At 42.9% G+C, this 25130-nt stretch overlaps 2 protein-coding genes across 2 annotated transcripts in view; both read left to right on the top strand.

Annotated features, from left to right (window-relative positions):
• Nucleotides 1-2523: 2523 nt before the first annotated feature.
• Nucleotides 2524-7396, top strand: LOC308174156 (galectin-related protein B-like; the record flags this gene model as incomplete). The annotated part of the gene is made up of 5 exons (XM_080549225.1): nt 2524-2556; nt 3233-3316; nt 3411-3499; nt 6310-6496; nt 7253-7396. The coding sequence occupies 5 exons, from the start codon at nt 2524-2526 to the stop codon at nt 7394-7396; spliced, it is 537 nt and encodes a 178-aa protein (XP_080405351.1).
• A 5468-nt stretch (nt 7397-12864) lies between these two features.
• Nucleotides 12865-25130, top strand: part of aftphb (aftiphilin b) — a 12496-nt gene continuing 230 nt past the window's right edge. Inside the window, exons 1-12 of the mRNA XM_080548991.1 lie at nt 12865-12963; nt 16156-16880; nt 16972-16987; nt 17212-17759; nt 18519-18703; nt 18869-18995; nt 19865-19921; nt 20268-20390; nt 20511-20571; nt 23591-23692; nt 24396-24519; nt 24964-25130. The exon at nt 24964-25130 is cut by the window's right edge and continues 230 nt beyond it. Of these exons, the coding sequence (XP_080405117.1) occupies nt 16191-16880; nt 16972-16987; nt 17212-17759; nt 18519-18703; nt 18869-18995; nt 19865-19921; nt 20268-20390; nt 20511-20571; nt 23591-23692; nt 24396-24519; nt 24964-25108 (2178 nt within the window). The 5' untranslated portion in view covers nt 12865-12963; nt 16156-16190 and the 3' untranslated portion in view covers nt 25109-25130. The remainder of the gene's footprint in view (nt 12964-16155; nt 16881-16971; nt 16988-17211; nt 17760-18518; nt 18704-18868; nt 18996-19864; nt 19922-20267; nt 20391-20510; nt 20572-23590; nt 23693-24395; nt 24520-24963) is intronic.

Raw genomic sequence — 25130 nt, 5'->3', positions numbered from 1 at the left:
TGAACCCAGTCACTTCATTTTTGGTACAGTTGTACGCGTGGACCAAAGGCTTCACAAAGTCCTTCCAGTGTGACTTGTCTTGGTTTTCCAGAGTGCCAAGCATGCCTAAGAGGGTCCGGTTAAAACGTTCCACAGGGTTACCCCTGGGGTGGTACGGTGTGGTTCGAATTTTCCGGATGCCCACAACTTCACAGAGCTCTTTGATTAGACGTGACTCGAAATCAGGACCTTGGTCACTGTGCAGTTTCTCTGGTATACCGTAATGGACGATGAAATTGTCCCACAAGCACTTTGCGACAGTTCGAGCCTTTTGGTTTGATGTCGGGATAGCCACTGCGTATTTCGTGAAGTGATCTGTGATCACTAGGACGTCACTTGTGTTGCTCCTATCCGGCTCGATGGACAGGAAGTCCATACAGACTAGTTCGAGCGGACGTGTCGTCATTATATTCACTAAAGGTGCAGCTCTCTCGGGTGCTGTCTTCCTGAGCACACACCTGTTACATCTCTTGATTTTCTTCGCGATGTCTGAGGCCCTCAACCCACTGGAGGAAGAGCTGCAGGAGATCATTGTGAAGATCTCTGTGTCGCGTGCCGAGAAGGATGCCGCTTGCGTCCAGATGGCCCAGCTGAAGGCCTCCAGCGAGGAGGCGGAGCAGAGGTACAGACAGCACAAAGACACCATCACCGCTGTGACCGAGGAGGCCGAACCCCTCGCGACCGCCGTAGAAAGAGCTTCTGAGATCTGCCCTGAGCGGTTGGAGGTGCGACGCTCGGCCAGGAATCTGGACAGCGAGATCAGCCGCCTGAAGGTGAAGATCAGCACCCAGCAGGACCAGCAGGGAGACCGCGAGACGGTCATCAGGCAATTCCATGAGGCCCAGCTGAGCTACAAGACCTTGGCCCCGGAGGTAAAGAGCCTCAACCGCTTCACCCAGATGCTGGGCACTATCATAAACGAGAGGCTAACCAACTACACCACACTGAGGAGGTACCTGTCATGTCGCTCTAAGTACTACTTTGACAACATGCTATCACAGAGAGGCTACACAGGAAGCATGGTGTTCGACCACAAGAATGAAACCATAATCATCTCGGTCCAGCCAGGTCAAGGTGACAAGGCGGCCTTGAGTGACATGCGGTCCCTGTCCGGAGGAGAACGCTCCTTCTCCACTGTCTGTTTCGTCCTCTCCCTTTGGGCCATCGCCTAAGCCCCCTTCCGCTGCCTTGATGAATTTGACGTCTACATGACAGCCGATAGCTTTTGTGTGTGTGCGTGCGTGCTCTTTGGCTTGCAAATGACGTGCTATTTAAAACCCTGTTGGGGAAGAGGGGGGGGGGGGTCATAAAAAAACCTCCCTTGTACTTGTAAAAGCCATTACCCTTCGGTCCCTCCCCCTTCATTGAATTAACTCAATATAATGATTACGAACACAAAGTAGGCCTCATTAGGATCAGGGGCAGAATAACGTCGGCACAGTAGGCTACACGTCATTTGCCAGTTACCGCGCTGAAATTGAAGCAAGCAGCTAGTGATGTATACGATCAGTCGCTTTCTACACACAGCAGCGGATGGAGCCAAGGGGGAAGCGATTTTCCTTTTCGCCTATTTTATGGTTAGGCCTACTTGCCTGTTGTTTATTCCTTCACGTCATGTTATTACTCACTGAAAAACGTGCACAACGGCGAATGCAAACTGTGGGGAAAAAACGCAAGACCCTCCCCTGTTCCCAAATTTTTTTTAAACACGCACCAGCCTCCCCAAAGCAATAAAAAGGTCGCACCCCCCTTCCTCATTTTTGGACCACCCCCCTTCCCCTAGTAATTATTGAACGGTTCCTGTGGTGGACTCAGACTTAAATTAAAATTAAATTATTGTTTGAAGGGCAGGGGCGAAAACAAAAAAGGGCACCTACTGCACAACATGGGACCCCATCAGTGCACATGGTCAAGGTTAGACCATTGGAAGGGCAGCCAATAGGGCACATCATCTAATTTTGCCACTCAAAGGGGCACTTGAGTGCGAAATCTTTCAACTGTGGGGGCACATGGTCAAATTTAGACCATTGGAGGGGCACCAATAGGGCACATCCTCTCATTTTCGCCACTCAAAAGGGCATTTTTGCCAATCAAAAGGGCACTTAAGCGAGACGTTTTTCAACCGTGGGGGCACCAGGAGGGGCAGTCGCCCCCCCTGCCCCCCCCTGAATCCGCAGTGGTTCCTAACCCAAGTTCACAGGCTTGCTTAGCCTAATCAGGTGGGGGGAAAAGCTGATTAGACTGCTCCAACAGACGGGGATTAAGCTTTTCAGTCTGTAATTATTACAAACCATACGTCAGCAAATATCCGCCCATCTCAAGTGTTCAAGCCTCCTCTCTGAACAGATAATTCAGTAACTGCGGTTCCCCACAGAGGACACCAGGAATAGCCTCCAGAGTCTAGTCACCACTGTGCCACGACACATTCCGGTGCTGGACCTGCCTCTCTGCTGATAAGCATCCTATGGTATTATTCTGTACAAGATGGCGGTGTCGGGAACGGAAAACAACGGAAAAGTGAGTATTTGAAATGACAGGGGAAACAGGGCTGTGTGGAATATTATTGTTTATAAACGGGTTGTGCGTAATTGTTATGGACAATCGCGCCATTGCTTAGACGCATCAGTGGTCTTGTTGCGTGTAAGTCCACGCATCTAGACTGTCTGTGCATTACTGTGCCAACCGAGTTGTCTTTGATCTGGGCGAGGATATGAATAGGAATATGATTTGGATGTATCCGTTGTGGATCATGTCCTTTCGCGGTATTAGCTCATGTAGGCTACAATGTTGACAATGCATCAGGCCTAGTCAATGGATGTTATACTAAATGTTCTCCCACCAGACTTATTATGGGAAACATGACATCTATTGACAGCCGGGGAATCCCCACGTCTTCATTGTTGAATAGCGACGTGAGGCCACAACGAGGGCTTAATACCCCTCATATGTCTGGATAAGAGCTGCACAATATGTGGGTCTCTTAACCCTCTGAGACCCAATCATATATTCATATTTTCATATTTTCATATTCCGGAATATGGCATTCCGATACAAGAACATTTGTGGTGTTTTCATATTACATCACAGAGCCAAAATGATATGACCGTTTTAAACGTTGCTACCATGATATAACAGGATTTTATACCTGACCATTAAACTGTAAATTGTGTCATTTCTGTCTCTGGTTTTGAAGAATATTGAAGATGACCAGCTCAACGATTCGTTGGGAAACCCCGGGCTAATCTCGCCCGACAGAGAGAACATCACACGGCTTCTGGTATGGCAGATTCATCATAGTTACATCATTACATTATTGCATGCGAATGCCATGAGCGGATTTAATTTTAATTAACATTCTCTCGCCATCGTAGACTGTGCCGTTCAGCGGCCGCATCAGAGGCGGGATGAGGCCGGGGAAGAAGATCATTGTCATGGGCATAGTTGATCTGGAGCCAGACAGGTAAGCTTCCATGAACTGCTATGACCTTGTGCTGCTTATGTATTGAATACATAATAATGATCTAAATCGTGACGTTAGAATTATACGGTATGAGTTTTTTTACATAATCTGATCCATTAGGTGTTTATTAATGCCTCCCAGTGAGCAATTTTACGTTGATTAGACGTCTAAACAACGTCTAAATGGCCCGTAGACGTCTAGGCCAAATCGAGGCTAAATATCGGCCATTTTGGAAATTGAAACAACGTCTATGTTTAGACGTTGAAATGCCGTTGAAACATAGACGTTGTTTCCCTTTCTATGTTTCAACGGCATTTCAACGTCTAAACATAGACGTTGTTTCAATTTCCAATTTAGCCTAAATTTAGCTTAATTATAACCTAGACATTGAAACACCGGTGTTTAAACGTCTAGGCTAAAACAAAGCCAAATTGAGGTGAAATTGAAACGACTGTTTCTATAGGCATTTCAACGGCAGACTATATATAGCTGTTGAAATGCAGTTTAAACAGACGTTTCAATTTCCAATTTCATATCAATTTAGCTTTGTTATAGCCTAGACGTTTAAACACTTAGTATAAGTAGACAAATACAATTTTCATGAGTAATAAGTAAATTATGACAAGGAAATATGAATAGGAACATGTATTTATTTAGGGAAATAGTCAATACGAAATATAAATAAGGAAATAAGAATATTAAATATTAAATATTAACAATGAAATAGGAACATTACATACAACATAATAGTATTTATTAACAGTTAGGGAGACAACATTTAGGTTGGGTTATTCTTTCTGTAGCCAGCACCGCCGTTCTGCCTGGGGCCCGTTCTGCCTTGTCTCGCGTGTGCGGAGAACATAAACACAAGTCAGTTGCACAAAAACGTATCTAACAAACGAGCGCTTGCTATAAACAGTTAGTCTACCACGTAGGTAGATAGTCAGCGCTGGATAATCACATTTTCACCACCTACCTGAAATTCAACTGTCAAGTCTATATAATTATTTCTCTTTCGGTAACCAGGTAACCAACTCCTCGCTCACTTCACTTCTTCAAACTGTCTGCCCTTGTCTCTCTGCTCAACTCGACCGGTCGATTTTTTAATTTAAACGTCTCGCCGAACAACCAATGAAATAGACAGAACATCTGAAATGGGTGGGACTTCCATATGAAACAGCCAATCGTGTTCATTGGGTGAACCGTGAAGCTGCAAAGCACTTGTCATGTTTACTCGACGTCATATGACAGGAGGGACATTTATTTAATTTAATTTTACGATGTCAATGTATCTACCGGTATATATATATATATATATGACACTCTTATAAATTGAAAGTGACCAATTACAAACATTGAAATTAACAATATTGTATTCATTACATTGGCAATACTTCATGACCAATATGTGTCATGACAGGCACAGCCTTATTCAGTAAAGTCAGTAGGCTATTGTTGGACAAAATATTTGAAACAGACACTCAACTAAACATAATAAACCAACAAAGTTTTGTATTGGTCTAGTTGTTTTGACCTGTTATAGCCTACTGAATTTTAATGCATTTAAGATAAGTAGAAAATATGTTTAGACACAGACCGCATTTATCTGGGTTAAAGGACAGCGACGTATAGACGCAATTTAAACCACCTCTTCTGCATGAATAACTATGCTAGACTACATGGAATTTCAGACTAAATGACCGTCTGGTACATATTTTGACAATCTACAGGCGTTTAGGGTATTAATTTAAACTCAACGTGCTGCTAGACTAAAACAGGTTTAGACACAGACCGCATTTATCTGGGTTAAAGGACAGCGCCGTATAGACGCAATTTAAACCACCACTTCTGCTAGGATAACTATGCTAGACTACATGGAATCTCATACTACATGCGACTGGGACGTATTCTGACAGTTTAGAAGGGTTTAATAACAGTTTTCATGCATTTAAGATAAGTAGAAAATATAGCCGTAATATAGCTGGTTTATATTGGTTTATATTGTAGACGCGAGGTTGAAAAGACGTCTATTGCTCACTGGGCTGTGTGGTGTTATTTTTTTAAAATGTTTACATTTTTGAGTTAGTAATTCATAAAATACAAAGGTTCCATCTCCCAAAACATAATGGAATGTAAACACTTTGACGCTCAATATCTCTGAACTGCCCTAAACGGAGATAGAACCGTATCATTCTAAGCTCACGAACGGCTATGACCTTGTGCTGCTTATGTATTGAATACATAATAATCACATCTAAATGTTAAAAAATATGTATTTTTGCAATATTTTAAATTTTTATAATAAGTTTGAATGATTGTGTTTGTGTCTACTATTATAAAATTAACTTTCAGCCTATCTTACAAGATAATTGCACAACTGCTCTGAAACGGAACAACATGATGATTGATTCATTGGCACCAAGGCACTAGGAAAAAGCATAGGCCTTGGGGTAGTAGAAATGCGTGGGTGTTGTGAAATGAGGGCTATTTCACTATGCAAGGCAAGGGCGTTCACCTCAGCAGTCAAAAAATACCCTTTAGTAGACTTGTTAGGGTGTGTCCTGGGGAAACTCATGTGAGGCGTAAAGTGCCTCCTTATTACATCATTCAAAATGTCTGGCATACTACTTATGTCAACATTAATGTGATTCCATGTATTATTATTACAAATGTTTAATATTTATAAACAAAACAATAACACAGCATCATTTTTGTAAAAACTGTACTAATGCTGGAGATAGGCCACTTGCAGGGGACCCTATGCTGCCCTTATGACCTCATACTTTCTTCCATGTCACTTTACTGTTCAGCTTTGAGGTCAGCCTGACCTGCGGCCGTGGCACAGACAAGGAGGAACCGCTGCCGGACGTTGCCCTGAAGCTCAGCGCCCGGTTCACAGAGCGTCAGTTCCTGCGTAACGCCCGTGTCTCGGGGAAGTGGAGCGTAGAGGAGGCGTCCACTGCCTACTTCCCCTTTATCCCAGACCAGCCGTTTAGGGTAACTATTACACTGAATCACTATTTATTCTCACTACTCACCAGTTGCTTAGTGTATGGATTCACTGGGTTCATTTACGTTTCCCTTCTATGTTCCTGCTATTTTGAGTATAGTGTTTGGCTAGTGATTCTCTAGCTATAATTATGATTATTTTCTCTTAACGTGACTAGTAACACTATTTAAACCCTCAGTCATAAGGGCTATCGGCACCAGTGGGACTAGACTATCTGGCATGCTTTTTACATTCAAGTTAGGCTGTGTTGTCATTCCATAGGAAACTGGACACAGTTAACAAAAGTCTTGGATCTTAGTGATGGATGGAATTGTAGTCTTAACACACACACACACACCCTCATTCTTACCATCTTTGCCTTTGAGGAGATGAAGATAGCCCATTGATAAGGAACAGCCATTGTTCCTGGTTGTAGGCAGGTGATCCCAGACATAGATCAGTTACAGAACGAGTGCTTAGATAAGTGTAAATGACGTCTGAGATTAACGTTAAGTAATGGAACAAGTCCAACATGCTCCCTTTCATTCATAAAAGATCATGACAGGGACAGATGTTTTTATCTCGCTCCCCCCCACCATCATTTATTGTAAGTCGCTTTGAATTACGTTGTCTGCTAAACGGCAAAAATGTTAAGGTAAATGCATCTATCCACTCTCTCTCCTTCCATACTGTGTCTTTGCCTCATTCTTTTTCTTCCTCCCTCTCTTTGTCCATCTCCTTTCTCTCACTTTTTCTCTCTCCAGATCGAGATCCACTGCGAGCACCAGAGGTTCCGGATATTTGTGGACGGACACCCGCTATTTGACTTTCATCACAAAGTGAAATCTTTGACCTCCATCGATACAGTACGGATAGACGGAGGTCTACAGATCACAAAACTAGGTTAACCCAGCCCCATCTCATTGTGTGAAGCAAGGACTTGACAACAGGAGAACACACACAAACACACATCACCCACAACCCATCATGCAACTGGCAGCACAACAGCTTGGAAACCCCACCAATACGGTTCTGTGTCTTCTTTTCTTTCTTTTTTTCTTTCTTTTTTTTCTCACCTCTAATCACTTCTAACCAGGGTGTTCTGCTGACGTTCTTGTGGATGAACTGTTGCCATGCCTCCTTTGGAGATTGTGCTGAAAAAGGATACCTCGTGGAGAGTACCTCGAAAGTCTCAAAAGTCGCATTCATGTAAAGAGAAATCTTACAGTTCTCAGGAATCAATATGTATATTTAGCACCTAAAACAGAATTTAGCAGTGAGGATGATGATGGAAAATGAATGTTAATTTTAATTGGTTGACTGACAAGTGCAGCATTATTACCGAGGCACTCTTTTGGCGCTGTCCTTGAATACATACAAATTAGTGACAAACAAGGTTTTTTAACTCTTAAAATTGGCACTGTTTTCATGGGCTCATAGTGATTGGTACAGTTATCCTCTCGGGGGCGTGGCCTCTTTGGAGTGACTATGGATTTTCTGGTTGTCATGGTTATTTGTCTCTAAAACCCAATGACCTACATACAGCAAAATTAGGATTATAATTGTGAAGTCTTGACAAGATGTACCGTAGCAGCTTTTTGATTGAATTGTCTTTGCAGTGTAGATTATTGGTTCATACTCACAATGTTCATTGCAACCGTTCTCCAGGACCTGTAGATAGAAAGCATTGCACTAACAGAGGTACTGTACATGCTAGTAAATATTATAGTCGACATTGAGCTTTGTTTGCATTTTGAAGAAAACAACATCATACTGAAACAGCCAGAGCTTAAACACCCAGTCCACTCCAACTTTCATGTTATCATTTGTCATCAGTTTTGAAGAAACCACCGTTCTAAAAGAAATAGTGTACAGTTAGCCTTTATAAGCTAAGCAAAAAACCCATCTTTTTGACGTTTACAGACCAGTTACATTAGCGATAAGCAATTGTTGCGATGGATAAGGATAGGGCTGTATGGTATTTTGATGGTACAGCACTCATGTTCTTTGGTAGCATAGACAGGTGGGTATAGTGTAATTATCATCGTAGAAAGGACTACAACCATACAGTATGATGTTACGGTTCCAAAATCGTTTTTAATTAATTGGATATTTGGAATGAAGCTATTTTTTTTGTTTATGCGGGTGCTATTTAGCGGAAGGAAAATGGAGCCTACAGTATGTAGTAAATAATGTTGACACAGAGCCAACATGAGCTATGTTCAGATGATATGTGTTGCTTCGGTGCTATTTATACATAACTTCTTCCACTGGTCTTGAGTCTACAGGATGATACTTCTTCCCAGGCTTCCTTCCTGTGTAGGCTCAGTTAGAGAAGGACTTAGTCACTGGAACAGTGTAGCTACTTAGAGTGGTTATAAAGCCTGTATAGTGTCATCAGGGTTGACACAATGCCTGTCTTGGTTAGTTATTTCATCATGAGGAATGTAAAAAAATGATTCCGCCATTTCATGCAATATAAAGCATGAAACATATTTCGATTATAGGTATGGCATGTGACCACGATCCGGTCTGAAATGTCTTTGTGCTAATGTCGTTATGACAGTTACTACCACTACAGTTACAGTTCAGCTCCAATATGCCTCCATAATGTCAAATAGCTCCCTGTCAATGGGCCCACTCAGACCACTCTGGGCCCACTGCTTGCTCACTGTGGAAGCTCAGCCATGAGAGCAAGTAGGGGCACAAACCGACAAAGCATTGTGCTGAGAGGCTTATTGTGCTCCATCAAAACACTCCATTGTGTCAGACTGGGTTTCGTTGTTGGAGGCAGTTTCTTCCTGTTGGAGCGATTCTGCTCTGAGTTTTTTATTCTATATTGAGGACTGTGGAAAAAGCCATGATAACTTGGCGGAGGATGGTAGCAGTTGTTGCCATCTTTTGCTGTTATCAAACCCATTGAGATACATACGTACATGTATGTATGTATGTTTTGGTGCAATGTAATGCTATTTACATTTTAACCGTGTGGTCAGACCTCCCTCAATAGGTGCTTTTTCTAGGCTATTCCATGTACAGTCCATCTACAGTGTAACAAGTTAAACATGAGCAGCTGATGATTGACATGGGCTATAACTCGATGTAACGAAGTCTTCTATTTATCACGGAACATAAGTGCAGCATCACTGACCACTGCAATCCTTGACAAAATACATTTGCCAGAAGGATGCACAAATGTTCCCTACACATTCCATGCACAAAAAAAGTTGTTTATGCTATGGAGCAATAAGGTCCTCTCTGGGAAGTACTTACTATTATTTGTTTTCTCCTGGCTAGTCAGACAGTACCCTCTTGAAGTTAAGAGTACTCTACTTTTGCATGGCAGGCACACATTTCTTTTGAACCCATTCCTTAGGAAACAACTATTTGACAGTTTGACATGGAGGGTTATATGAGTGTATACAGTTGTTGCAGTGTGTGGCTGGCTGGCTGGCTGCCTCCATTTCTTCGGTGCTGTTCTGGTTGTAGAGAGCTGAAAACTGTTCTTATATAAAACTACAACTGCCTCTAAGTACGACATGTCAAATTGCAACATGTGGAATGAAGTATATGATTTTGTGTAATTTTCCACAAAAATATTGGACATAAAGATCTATGTGTGTTCACTGGTAAAACCAAGAGTGAATATAAAAGACATCATATTTTGTCAGACATGCATCGAGGCCAACTGAGTGGTACTGTTGCCAGGAAGGATACTACATAGGAACACTTCCTGATTAACCCCAAGGGCCTTATTTGGCTGGGTGCAAACATTATTGAATGTGCCGGTCATAATTGTCATGTGAAACTGGGAATTGTATCTGCAATCGATATTTCTATCGGCAAAGGTCTAACATTGTGCACTGACTAACAACCCTGAGGAGCCTTAATATACCTCTGGATCTCCTAATGATCGTCTCGTTGAAATTCAATCAAACTTGCATGGTCACTTTACGCATTAAGTGTAAATACTTTTATGCCATAAAGCACATTTTTTCAGAACTGCAATTGATCCAACAACATCAACTGGATTATGAATAACAAAAACATAAACATATTTTGAGTTGAATGAATTTTTTACACTATGCCAGTTTCATTTAATCCAGGCCATGATCGACAGTCAATTCAGAACCTCACCCTACTCCTCAAGTAACTTTGAATACAACACATTCCCTGAAATTAAACTAATAGTGTTTTAAACCTTAGAAGAAAAAAAATAAGGGTATATGAAAAATAAGAATTGAATGTCATTGCGCCCCGATTGTAATTTGATGTCACCAAGCCTTTGGATGTACATATTTGAACATGGCCTTGTTCTCGTTGGCTTGGTTTATAACATGAGAAAATTAGTTCATTTGTTATGCATGTGATGTTGAATCCAAGTTCTCTTTGAGCGTATTGTATACGTGAAAAACCAAGGTAATAGTTTGCTTTTTCCTTTTTTTAGACTTGTTCAGCAAAGCATGAAAGATGTAATTTTTTCTACAAGGTGTGTTGTAGTAAGCAAAAGGCCCCCTATGTAAATTATTAGAAATTATTTTAAAAGGTAAAAAAAAACAAAAAACTGTATTTCTTTTGAAAAGCAAACTAATGTATTTATGGAGTGACTTATGAAATAGATTGTTGTACTGTTGTTGATGTTTCGTGTGGTTTTACAATCATGTTTTCATACTAATTTATTAGAACGAAATGCATTATTATATTTTAAACCCCTAGAAATCTGCCCCAGAAGTAATGTCATACTTGCATTTTCACAAGAACAATGCCTGTTAAAAGATGGCAATGGTGTTTAGAATCTAAGACAAACTCTAAAATGTTGGTTCGGACCAAATGTCTCTCACACCAATTAACTAAAGATTTGTAAAGCACTTTCCAAGCCAAGCTTCAAAAGAGTGGATGTATAACCATTGTTTGAACTACAGCACTTTGTATGATGTAAGTGAAGTATGACCAAATACATTTTTTTGTGTGTGATGTGTAAAGGCCATGTCTATGCTTGAACATGCAAGGCTTTTTTTCTAAGGTTGTCTGATTGAACATTTCATCAAAGTAGATTTAATAGTTCCTTCTTTGTTCAATATGGTCAATCCTATATTAAGTAGCCCCCATAGGTGCTATGACACTCCCATATAGGTGCTATGACACTCCCATAGGTGCTATGCCTATTAAACACTATATCCATTCCTAGCTTGTTTGAACAAGAAGTAACTAATTTAAACAAGAACCTTTGAGAATGGGCATTTTTCTATTCCAACAATCATGTTACCCCAATTCAGGTGTTTTCTTTTCCTGTGCTTTTGTAAAAACAACTACTTTGCAGACTAATAAACCTCTCATCTTGGAATTATGCTGGTTCAATGTGTCTCATTCTGAAAAGTGCTGAGCCACAGAACATCTTGTCAACTGGCCATCAGAAGAACAAGAGAGTCTGTGTCAGGCTCCTGCCAAGCTGAGAGGAGGTGTGTGTGTGTGTGTGTGTGTGTGTGTGTGTGTGTGTGTGTGTGTGTGTGTGTGTGTGTGTGTGTGTGTGTGTGTGTGTGTGTGTCTGTGTGTGTCTGTGTGTGTGTGTGTGTGTGTGTGTGTGTGTGTGTGTGTGTGTGTGTGTGTGTGTGTCTATGAAGTGGTAAAAGAGACGAAAGTAACAGGGAACTGAGGAGATTCGTTTTTTTTTTTACTTTTTTTTTTAAGGGTTTTTAGTTTCTACTATCTCTCTGGCGCACACACGTCTTTTTTTAACCCTCGTCTGCTTTGTTTATAGAGTGATTACAAAGAGGAAATAGCAGAAAGCAGAAACACTGCGTTGAAAGGCTCTCTACAGTATGTTGTGTTTGGACCCGTCCTCTAGCTCCCTCTATTGTATGTGAAACACATTTCCAAAACGACATTGAAATATCAAAACATTAAAATCAAATACATTTTATTACGTCCTATTTGTTGAATATCTGTCTCTTACAAAAGGGTTCATGTTCGTGTTTTCATATGGCGCTTTTATTGTGAAGGCTAATTATTAGAGGGCGGCTGAGGTCAGCAACTCATAGGGCTAAATTGGGGTTTACTGTAGAAAGTTTATTAGGAAATGCAATAAAAATGCACAAACAGGTCATTCAGTACTTAAAAGATACAGGGTTGATAAACAAGATTTAACCCCCCCCCCCCTAATTTTGTTTATTTCTTTCATTTTTTATTTTTTCCCTGTCAAATATAACGTCCATACACAGTCCGGTAGGTGGCGGTAATGCGCCTTAAGTTGGTCTGAGAAGAAGAAGAAGAAGAAGAAGTCTGCTGTCACAACAAGCAGGAGAGAGACAGCGAACCTGCCAGTTCAGTTCACTGGCGATTTTCATTTTACAACAATCTCTCATTACATTTCAGAGTCCGAATTTTAGTGTCGCTACAACTTGTCTGTGATTGACGAGGTATAGTCGCATCTCTCCAGCCATGACATGAGATGAGATGAGCATCCCGGCGTTTGTAGGTAAGGAAGGGGACACGTTAGCCTGCTAGCCTAGCATCTGTCAGGATGGGTTATGACCGGGGAAGAAGGTGTGTGTGTGTGTGTGTGTGTGTGTGTGTGTGTGTGTGTGTGTGTGTGTGTGTGTGTGTGTGTGTGTGTGTGTGTGTGTGTGTGTGTGTGTGTGTGTGTATGTGTGTGTGTGTGTGTGTGTGTGTGTGTGTGTGTGTGACTGACTGTGTGTGTGTGTGTGTGTGTGTGTGACTGACTGACTGTGTGTGTGTGTGACTGTGTGTGTGTGTGTGTGTGTGTGTGTGTGTGTGTATGTGTGTGTGTGAGACTGTGTGTGACTGTGTGTGTATGTGTGTGTGTGTGTGTGTGTGTGACTGCGTGTGACTGTGTGTGTGTGTGTGTGTGTGTGTGTGTGTGTGTGTGTGTGTGTGACTGACTGACTGACTGACTGACTGTGTGACTGTGTGTGTGTGTGTGTGTGTGTGTGTGTGTGTGTGTGTGTGTGTGAGACTGTGTGTGTGTGTGTGTGTGTGTGTGTGTGTGTGTGTGTGTGTGACTGGGACCTGAGGTCGGGGCAGCGAACACGTACTGTAGCCAGTAGAAGCTTTATGAATGTATTCATTTTCTCTGACTTCAGTTAACCCCGTAGCTTGCTTGCTAACTGTTATGTTCATCAATTAATTAGCTAGGCTGAAGGCTCAATTGAGCACCGAAATTAGTCGATATGTTGACTTGTCAGAGTGTCCCCTACCCCTCTATTCAGGGGTGCAAACTTGTCACCTTTCTGCTAAATTAGCCGTTTTTATCTCAAAATATGTCATCCATTATTTATGGTTTTAAAAGGTATCTAATGCAACACTTAATTTATGATGATACTTACATGTCACCATAGCGTAGACATATTTGAATTTGTCGTACATATCAAGGATATTAACTTATTATTTAATTAAGAAGATTAGTTAATGTAATGGCAATTTGTCAATTTAACACCAAAATTAATCATGACTTTTGACTTGATATGATAATAATATGTCATCTACAAGCATGAGCAACGGCTTATAGATGGATAAATGAAATATGCATATTTTATAACAGTTATATTCATACAGCTGATCTAAAGTGCATGGAAATACCAACATCACTTGAATGTTTACAACACATTTGAGGAACAAGGGTCGGCCTATAACATGATTGGCAATCATTACTGAACTAGTCATTCTTCAGGAAGACCAAGTGTCTGAAGTGTAAGCCACTATCGTTGTTATATTACAGTAAGTTTCATTACATAATAATTACAATACTTAAAAAACACACTTTCTGTCAGACCGGGAACACTATCTGACACGACACCGCTATGCCTGTCTGTTGATTTGACACTAAGCAAGCATAGCCAAATCTTAATTTAGCCATTTGTTTTGGATGCCTCTAACACACTGGCGCAGAAATCTAAAGCATTCCATTGCCTGTAAATGATCCCCAGTGCATATATGGATCATATTACATACTTGGGCATGAAGCTCCACAGCACTCATTATATCTACACATTCACAGATACCTACATATAATGTATCAGTGTAATGGTTAGGGGTATGAACATGTATTGTACTGTTTGGCTTCATGGGAGTAAGCTCCTATAAAGTGGAAGGGCCGTGGCTGCCTCTAGTTTATCTGGGTTCAGCAGGCCCCTCCCGACCTGTCAGCTGAGCACAATGATGCTGGATAAGATTTCCTGGATCAGGTTACTCTGACTGATAGGGGATGTGGCCGTATGCTGGCTCCATTTTTCCATTCCAAGAAGAACCATAACAAACAATGGAAACAGAAAGAGTAGATTCTTTAATAGAAAGTTCTTATTGAGTCCTCTGTTATTGGGGTTTTGCTAGGCTAATTTTAGAATGGTAGGCCCTAAAGTTCTCCATGGGGAATTAATTGGATGACCCTATTGTCAACAATTGAGTCACATTTTCCTTGAGACATGTTTTAACATAAATACATACAACAAGCTCTCCAATCTTTTCAGGTTAGGTTTCAAGGTTATCGATTCCTTTTATCGATGCTGGCATGTTTTTCTGCCGACGATGTTTCTGCCAACGTCGTGGATTCTAAATGGTAGACGACCTGAGTGCACATCACTGCCACTGAATAATAATGCGCCATTGATACTTTGCGCTCCGTGCCAGATAGTACTACCAATGTGTTAACGTTTCTTTGTCTCAAAGTGAGGTCAAGAAATTGTGCATGCATGTTATTCATATCACACCACGTCGTGCCTATAATGCAAGCTGTTATAGTTGCCCGAGGAGGAGTTACAAAGTACTAGCTCTGACAGGGTTCCCAAACTTTTGCACAAGGCCTTTTTACCTTGTTTTATTATTTTGAAACTGTAAAAAGTGAATTAAATTGATCTTGCTTTAAAATAAGATGAAATATGTCATGTTTAAGTTTGTACCATTTAGAGGTTAGGTTTTCTTCTTTTCACTTAGATATTAGGCCTAATTGTAAATGGCATTTTGACTAGGGGTGCCCACATTATGTCTAAGACTGGGACTGTGTCTATCTTTATGCAACCGGCCCATGGTCTTATTTATTCCATATTGTTCTCCGTAAAGAGTGCATATAGGCTAGGGGTGGGCATCGACGATCGATAATTGATCGATAAGGATCTTGGTCGATCACAAAATAAAACATTTGGTCGATCACAAAAATTATTATTTATTTTTTGTGATCGACCAAATGTTTTATTTTGTGATCGACCAAGATCCTTATCGATCAATTATCGATCAATTATCGATCGTCGATGCCCACCCCTAATATAGGCTAATCTCAGAGTGACTAAATCCCTCTCCTGGGTCGTGTGTTGAACAGATATGTGTGTGCGGTTACTATTCTGTGGGAGCACAAAGTCAAGCACAGAAAAGTCAATAATGCATGCACACAAATACTTTATTTATTTTTTACAAGGCTTGATTAATCAAACGTTATTGAGGTTTCTTTTTTATGTCATAAATGACCTTTCCAACTGTGTAGCCTAAATGTACCTTAGTACATAAAAAAAAATAGCCCAAGTGACTATCCTACTATGTTAGCCTGTGCGTTGAGTTTATGAGAATGTATGGTAATTTGTTCAATTTAAGAAAGAAAAATCAACCATCCTCTCACAACATCCCATTGCCGTGTTGGCTGATATGTGTGTTCTTCTTTTAGACGTATGAGGCCTTCGGCTCCTGCCAGGAGAGCCCATGGAGCCGGACGAGATGCGCGTGTACTCCTCCTCCCCCCCTCCGCTGGAAGATGACGGAGCGGGGCCTGAGGAGGACGATGAGTTTGGAGACTTTGGAAGCTTCTCCCGAGGATTGTCCTCCAGTCTCAGCTTCACCGCGTTCACCGACCCCCGTGCGGGCTCGAGCCAGCCCCGTTCGAAGATCTCCCCACTAGAGCACTTAACCCGAAGCAACAGAACCTCACGACCAGGGAATCTCGTTCGTGACGCCAACACGAAGAAGCCAGTAGAACAATTCCAACCCGGCTCTTATGTGACCACAGGGGTGGACAGTAGTCAAACAGAGTTGAACAGGCAGGATTGTAACAGTGAGCTCCCTGTGCCACTCACCAACGGGTGTCTGGAGAGGGTCCACCAGGGGAACCCTCCCGATCAGAATGCTACCACAGCCCCTGCACTGTGTAACTGCCCCCCAAGAGAGGAGACTGGGTTTGCTGACTTCTCTGCATTCGCTGAGCCGGAGATGGAGCCTTGGTGCTGTGGATTCACTCACACAGGTCCTACAGAGCACAGTGAAGGCAGGGAGAAAGGGACAAACATAACCAACGGCTTCAGCGAAGACCGTTCAGACACAGAACAGGAGACTGTTATGGAGTCTGAACCCGGGTCTAAGTCTTTAGCCGAGGAAGGGGACATTGATTGCACTAGAGTAAACCAGCACTGGGAGCAAAGGGACTCAGAGCCCACTCACCAATCTCAGGACCTCTCTCTGGACCTCTCTGTTCTCCCAACCCCTACAGTGGAACCCGATCCTGGGTATGAGGAACTGGTAGGCCCAGGGAAGAGAGTGCCCCCCAGTGTCAGCAAGCAAGTCGATCTTATTCAGGCTCCAGAACTGGAAGGGGAGAGGGAAAGGGAGACTGAGAGAGGAGAAGGAGGAGAAGAAGAAGAAGAAGAAGAAGAAGAGGAAAGCATCTCTCCTCTCCCCACCACAGTCAGTGGGTCTGTGAGTGAGGAATTTGCGTCCTTCTGTGAGGCAGTGTCCCCAGATGGTCTGGAGGACTTCGGGGCCTTTAGCCAGACTGTCCTCGCTCTATCCTCATTGGTGCCTCAGGAGGACGTGGGAGGTGACCTCAGGGAGAAGACAGAGACCAAGATAGAGGAAGAGGAGGAGCAAGAGAAACAGGAGGAGGAAGAGGACTTTGGAAATTTCAGGGATGCTGGCTCCTTTCCTAGCCAGCAATCAGAGTCAAGGATACAGGGGGAGGAGGAGGGCTTTGCAAACTTTGAACAGGCCTGCGGGGTACGGGAGGGGGGACAAGGTGACCTCCCCCCCAGTGACAGCTTTGCTGACTTCCGCTCAGCACAGTTGGACGGTGATGCAGAGGGCCAGGGGGAGAGGGAGGAGGCCTGGGAGGCGTTTGGGGACCAGAGAACTCCGTCTGAGAGGGAGACTTGGGCAGAGTTTGGTGAGGAGAAGAGTGCTAAATGGACTGATGAAGAGGAGGAGGAGGAGGAGGAAGAAGAGGAGGAGGAGGAGGAGGAGGCGTGGCAGGGAAGTGCTGCTGAAAGAAGGGACAGTTTTCAGGTTAGTATTCTTTTGAGTTGGGCTATTCTTGCCCAGAACTATACACCCGTACTAATCATTTTATAAGGACTGGTCCACGATTAATTGAATCGGGTCTATTAGTGCCGACCCTGCGACATACCAGTGTCACGTCCAGGGGGCGTACTTGTACATCAAGCCGCTTAAAGGGCTCTGCACACAGCGTGCGATTTCTGTTGCGCGTCAACATTCCATTTTGAAGTTTGAATGGAAGTCTATGAGAACATCGCATTTCAACACACACGGCCCCGATTTTAATCGCACGGCGAAAATTCGATTCCATTCATTTTGAATGGGAAAAAGCACAAATTTGACAGTGCGACAAAACTCGCACGCCGTGTGCTTTGTCCCCTTCAAAATGAATGGAATCGAATTTTCGCGGTGTGATTAAAATCGGGGCCGTGTGTGTTGAAATGCGATGTTCTCATAGACTTCCATTCAAACTTCAAAATGGAATGTTGACGCGCAACAGAAATCGCACGCTGTGTGCAGAGCCCTTAACGCTACGGAAACAGGCTCCTGCTCTATAGGCCATTAGGCTCGAGAACCATCGGTTCCGAGTTGGAACAAAAGATGCATACCCAGTAGCTCTCCAGGACCAGATTTGGAGTCCCCGATTTGGGGTTAAGGACGGTGGTTTAGTTCAGGATAACCCACTCAGTAACATTGTCACTGCTTTCTCAAGGAGTCCTGGACTAGGCTGGGGGTTGATCTTCTCTCTGTGCATCATGTCTCTTGTAGGCCTCTCTGTCCCGCTGTCTGCAGAGGCTCTTCTTGGCCAGTTTCCCTGCGGTGGACGTAGCAGAGGTGACCGAGGAGGAGATCAGGAGCCTTGGAGCTCTGCTGGAGGCCCAGGACACCCAGCCTGAGGAGGGGCAGAGGGAGAGGCAGAGAGACGGGGAGCAGCCCAGCCATATAGCCAATTGGTGAGGAGGATCTCCTTTTTCGTATTAGTCCCAAAGCATTTTGAGCATCAGTAGCCATAGTGTTCCTGATCGAATTTGAGTTCATTTCATGGATGCAGACAGTAGTTGCTCAGCTTGAAGTTGCGATCTCTTGCAGTGAGCCCAATTTCTTTCTGACCACCCCAGGGTGACACAGAGCATCTGGCGGCAGCCTCAGGACCTCCACAATGCATTCGGCCTGAAGTTCCAGTGGGGTGGTTCTCATAGCAACATGACCCTGCTCCACTGCCTGGGCGTGGATACCAGGAATATTGTGAGTTGACACACTGGTGGTGCCTGGCATTGTTTTACTTCCTGTTTCTGCCCCTAGCTTGAACGAACAAATAACATGTCCCAACGGTGCGGTGGTTAACGGTGTCCACTAGGGGTGCAACGGTTCAGTGTGCCCACGGTTCGGTATGAACCTCGGTTTTTGGGTCATGGTTTTCGGTTCAGTTTTGGTAAAAATAAATACTGCTATTTATTTACAAACTGTTACTTTACTTTATTTAGCTTGTACTTATGGAACTTTAACATTCAGAATATGACTGGTATATTGTATAAGATAAAAAATATAAATATATATATAGGCTATAAACAAAAAACACTCAAATGTGCCTCTTAGCTTTGACTACTGGTAGAGGAGAGGAAGAAATAAAAGTAAAAGTGCACATTTTAGCCATGACAGCTGGTAGCCCATATACGCATTATGCGCATATTATGCATTTCTGTTCACTGTTTTCGTTCCCTCATCATTGTATTTAATGCCAAAACTGAAAAAGAACGACCCCACAGCACATATTTGTAGCAATCCGGGGCTACCTCAAACGGTTGTCATGTTCTCAACTCCGCTCGCCATGAACAAACATTTGAAGAAGAAGCAGCCTGCGTTCCAGACAAACTCGACCTCCGACTTTCAATGGAACACAGCAGAAACATATCCATGTTCAATGGAACACAGCATAAACATATCCATACTCAATGGAACACAGCAGAAACATATCCATGTTCAATTGAATTGAGCATAAACCCAAAAACCGACAATCACTAGTGCATATTGAACCGTGGATGGCGAACCGTACAGGTTCAATATAAAACCGAGAGTCGTTGCACCCCTAGTGTCTACTCTGTCTCTACTTACAGCTGTTCACTGGGCAGAGGAAGCATCCTGTGATAGTGCCTGTGTTTGCAGCCGACCTGGTGAGTGGATGGAGGGAAACATAGGCCCAGTTCCATTTTGTCCTGTAGTGTAGACCCTCCCCCCAAGCTTCTTAATAGCCCCTAGCCCCTGTAATATCCACAGTCCTGAAATCATAGGATAGGTGTACTCCATCTAGTCTTCCATAGATTAAGCAGGGTGTCCACCATATTGATCTTAATTATTCAAACCTTACATGATGCAGATTCCAAACCTATTTAAAACACACACCTCCGTCACTCTCTCCCTCTCTTTCTCTCTCCCCCGCCCTCCCTGTCTCCCTCTCTCCCCCTCTCTCTCCCTGTCTCCCTCTCTCTCTCTCCCTCTCTCCCTCTCTCTTTCTCTCAGGGAATGCTAGAGCCCACCAAAGAGCCGCTGAAGTCCGCCTCAGCAGCAGGGCAGACAGCTGCTACAGCACAAGCACTTTCTGGCTCACAGGGAACAAGAACCTCCTCAAAAGATTCAGTGCAGGTACTTCACATTATTGCTCACTCACTTTGCATGTACGTAACAAATCTACGGCAAATTCCAGTATTTCACAGAGTTCCCCTCTCTTTGAGCCTCACTGCTGTTTATTCCTCCTGCCACCAGGGGGCCCTCCCTTCTGTCCAATTTGACTGGAGCAGCTGTGGCCTTAGCAACCCTCTGGACGGTACGTCCCCCCGCCGCGCCCCTCACCTCCAGGGCCGGAGATGAGACTACCCTCCAGTCCACACCCGGCTTCTTCTCTTCTATTGAGACCTTTACGTTCTCTCTCTCTCTTTTTTTTTTTTCACACTCAGTCTGCTTCTCTCAGTTCCCTCCTCTCTTGTCTCTCTATCTTCTACTTCCCTCTCTTCAACATTGTTTCTTTGTTAGAGCGTATTAAGGCCACACTATACAGAGATTTCTGCACCCGTCAAATGCAACCAATTGGCTGATTCATTAAATATTTGATAAACCTCTTATTGAAGTCAATGTTTGAGAAAGACTTGTTAATCCTAAAGTATGCCTGTGGCCATATGGTGTCTAAGGTTTGAGGCCTCCTCATCAGGCCTGTCTAGGCCCGTTTCAAGGCTGCTCTTGCTAATGAGGGGTCAAGGGTCAAAAACAGGACTAAGCTGCTGTTTTTCCTTCAGGACTTCTCAGAGAGAAAAGACCTCTCTTGTCCATCTGTTACGTACCAGTATATTGAAAGTTTAAAGGACTCGAACTTCTGACAGATCAATTATCATCTGCTCTTGGTATATTTAATCCGTTTCTGTTTGGCTGAGACCTGGCAGTTTAATGTCTCACTCTTTCTGTCTCTCCTTTTCACTTGTTGGGTTAGGGTAAAACACCTCAGGCTCTCTGTTTAGCTGATTTCCCCCTCCAAAATAGTATTTTACTGAGGAGATACCTCTGAGGATACCTCTAACCTACTGGCTACCTCATCTGCCCTGTGGAGTTACGCTTGTGAGGTTTCTTGCTTTTAATCCGTCGTCTTCTATGTAAGCATATGTTCTTGTTGCACTGTCAACTGCTAATACAGTATTAAGGCATAGAATTGGGCAGAGACCCATAAAGCCATAGACAAATGCAATGTTTTTTGCGATAAAATACTTTTTCAAATCCACTTTGATATCGCTGTATAGTCTTTAAGCAGACACTTTTATCCAAAGTGACACATACAGTAGTATACAGTATTACTATAGATTGAGCCCACAATGTTGGTGTGGACAGCACCGTGCACTAACCAACTGAGCTGTCTGGAACTTAGTACCATGGTACCATGTCAATGTGTTGCTGGTGGTGTGCTCTAGACTTGTGCTTACTAGTAAGCACAGTAACAGATATTGACACTCGCTCAGAGGATCCTGGATTCTCCTTGCTGTTTTCCTGTTCGAGCTGCTCTCCTGTATTTTATTCCTCTGTGTTTATATTTCACTTTCTTAACAAGATAAAGGGATAGTTTAATCATGCTTGGCTGTGGTTACGAATGGATACACATTTACCCTCACAGATTGTGTACACAGGTAATTCCTGGGTTGTTTGTATGGGCCTGTAGACATACATTTCAGAGAGGCATACTATTGTGATGGTAGTAGGATTGGTGTGCTTGTAACATGTTTTCAACATGATTTAAAAAATGAATTTGGCCGTTAGAGATACTAACAAAACTGAAATATGGCAAACAATTATCCAAAAAACTGTTTTGGTGAATCCACTACAGACTACTATATGGAAATCATGTTTATTTGTATTTTGAGTAAACTATCCCTTTAAGAGGAAGACTGTTCATAAAAGGGGATGGATCTTTACAATCACTGTGACCATAAACACAATGTTATGCAAACATCTGTTGATTTAGCTTTGTGGAATTTTCTGTTTCGAGGCTCCCCTTGAACCGACAAGATGCTTGAACGTTCTTTCAATGTGACACTTTCAATAAACACTTGTGTGAAATCATCTGTTCATGAATAAACATGCTCTAATATATTACACCATACTCCAGAGCAGTCTTAGTCTTGCCTCTTGCTTTTCTTCTGGTTTCTTCTTCTGCTTTTCCATGTTACTGTCACTGACAGCTTTCTTCTGTTTTATGGAGTCCTAAATGATACTGCTCCCCAGTGCACTATGTACTCTATATGGACAAAAGTATTGGGACACGGACACCCAAACATCACACCCATATGTGCTTGTTGAACTTTGGTCCCACCTTTGCTGCTGTAACAACTTTCACTCTTCTGGGAAGATTTCTACTAGATTTTAGAATATGGTTGCGGAGATTTTCTCCCATTCAGTCACAAGAGCATTAATGAGGTCAGGCACAGATGTTGGGCGAGAAGGACTGGCTCACAGTCTCCGTTCCAATTCATCCCAAAGGTGTTCGATGGGGTTGAGGTCAGAGCTCTGTGTGCAGGCCAGTCAAGTTCTCCCACACCAAACTCGGCAAACCATGTCATTATGGACCTCACTTTGTGTTTGGGGGCATTGTCATGCTGAACCTGAAAAGGGCCTTCCCCAAACTGTTGCCACAAAGTTGGAAGCATACATCTCTAGAATCGCATTATATGCTGTAGCATTAAGATGTCCCTTCACTGGAACTAAGGGGCCTAGCCCAAACCATGAAATCATATCAGACGATAATTGTGTCCACATACTTTTGTCCATATAGGGTATCAACTGCATGATGTTTCCCCTAGTGACTACTGTCACCGCTTGTTTGTTTGTATACCTGCATTTCTCAACCAAAGTTTAGTACCAAAGAAAGACTGCCCTGTGTTTGCTTTGTGGACTTATCAATATTAGTCGATTCCATTTCAATGCAGACATTGTGATTTGTACAGTAATTAAAGGAGCACTTCACCCCTTGTTCACTTAATATGTACTATCTCCAGCACTATACCAGTGTTAACATAAGTGTGAATATGTTGATGTTCTAAACTAAACTATTATGTAAAAAAGTATGATGAAAAAGAAAAGAAGAAAAGGTGTTTTAGAGGAGAACAATCACATTTTCTAAAACAACAGCTCAAACACCCAGTTCCCTGAATCAACCCTCACTGCAGTAGTAACAAACTGCACGGTTAACGAATGTGAGTTGTGCTATATTCTTTTTGTAGTAACAAACATGCATGTTCAAATGTACTGCTGTCTCACCTTACCCCCTTGCATGTTTTCCTAACCCCACATTCCACCCTCACCCCCAGCATCCTCAGTGAGCAGTGACTCAGGGCTCAACCTGGATTACTTTGGGCCTGTGGAGGACAGTGACTCCGACAGCAGCAGCGGGCCCAGCACGCCACCCCCAGGTCAGCAAAGTCAAAGTATACTGAAATATATATGTATTAATTAATTGGATTATATAATGTAAGTATAATTGTTAAGTATAAACAGGGGTAGGACAGGATAAGCCTAGGCTTCTTCCTACTCCTTTTAGAACAATTGATAGGACTGTACTCTACATATTAGTTATTTGTTATTTATTATTTTAAATCATGTTCGAAATAAAGATTCATTCATTCATGCATTCATTCATTCATTCATTCATTCATTCATTCATTCATAGTAGGATGAGGAGATGCTGTCATGCAGTCAGGGTAGAAAACAACGCAAATACAAATACGCAATACACAATACACATGATAACCATACAACCATTTGTGTAGCCTATATCTAAACCTTTAGAACTACAGTATCTAATCATGGCTGTGTCATGCCTGTGGTGCTGGGAATAAACCCCATATATCAATTAATTGAAACTATTCCCACTCCATCCTCTGATGCTTTCAACGCGTGACCGATTTGCTGATTCATTCGATATTTGATGAACCTCTTATTGAAGTCAATGTTTGAGAAAGACTATTGTTAATCATAAAGTATGCCTGTGGCCATATGGTGTCTAACGTTTGATGCCTCCTTATCTTATTGACCCTATCCTTGGGACTGTCCAGATAAGAGCTAACCCTTAGTCTGTCTGTGTGTGTTTGTGCATGCGTGTGCGTGCGTGTTTAGGGGTGGACCCCGAGCTGTATGAGTTGACCACTGCCAAACTGGAAACCAGTGACAGCAGCAGTCGCCTAGCAGACACATACAACCACCTCATGACCACCATGGAGAAGACCAGCACAACCACCAGGTCAGAGCACATAAGTTCACACACACTATACCATTGATGGATATACATATCTGGGTAACGCTACAGTGGGGCGCAAACATGTGGGCACCCCTGGTTTAAATGTCTGTTACAATTAATTTCCAAGTGATTGAAAGCGAACCTGAACACTAAATGCTACAAAGTTAAACATATTCACACCTTTCTGCAAGTTTTTAAGCAAGGTTTCTTAACACAGTGAACTGAGGAAATGCTGTTAATGGGCGCTGTCACCTTGATTCAAAATCTAATTGGTGGCACGAGCTAATCTTGCATAGTCTAAATGGCTCCACATACACATTCAAAGGTCAGTCCTCCCTCCCCTACCCTCAATCTCATGTGTGTGTCTGTGTCTGTGTCTGTGTCTGTGTCTGTGTCTGTGTCTGTCTGTGTGTGTGTGTGTGTGTGTGTGTGTGTCGGAGGAGGCAGAAAACCAGAGAGGGATGAGGAGCTGAGTGGGGAGGCTGCTAAGGTGATGTCTGGTCTGCCTGACCTGTCCTTCATGCTGGTGAAGGTCCTGATGTTCCGCAGCAGCCTCACACCACCTGACACCTGTTCCATTTCGCTAGAGTGATGCCCTCGCTCACAGACCTTGG

The sequence above is a fragment of the Nansenia antarctica genome (genome assembly GCF_963989245.1).
Source record: "Nansenia antarctica genome assembly, chromosome: 19".
Lineage (NCBI taxonomy): Eukaryota > Metazoa > Chordata > Actinopteri > Argentiniformes > Microstomatidae > Nansenia > Nansenia antarctica.
The sequence above is the reverse complement of the archived record's forward strand: the minus strand, read 5'-3'. Positions and strand labels throughout refer to the sequence as shown.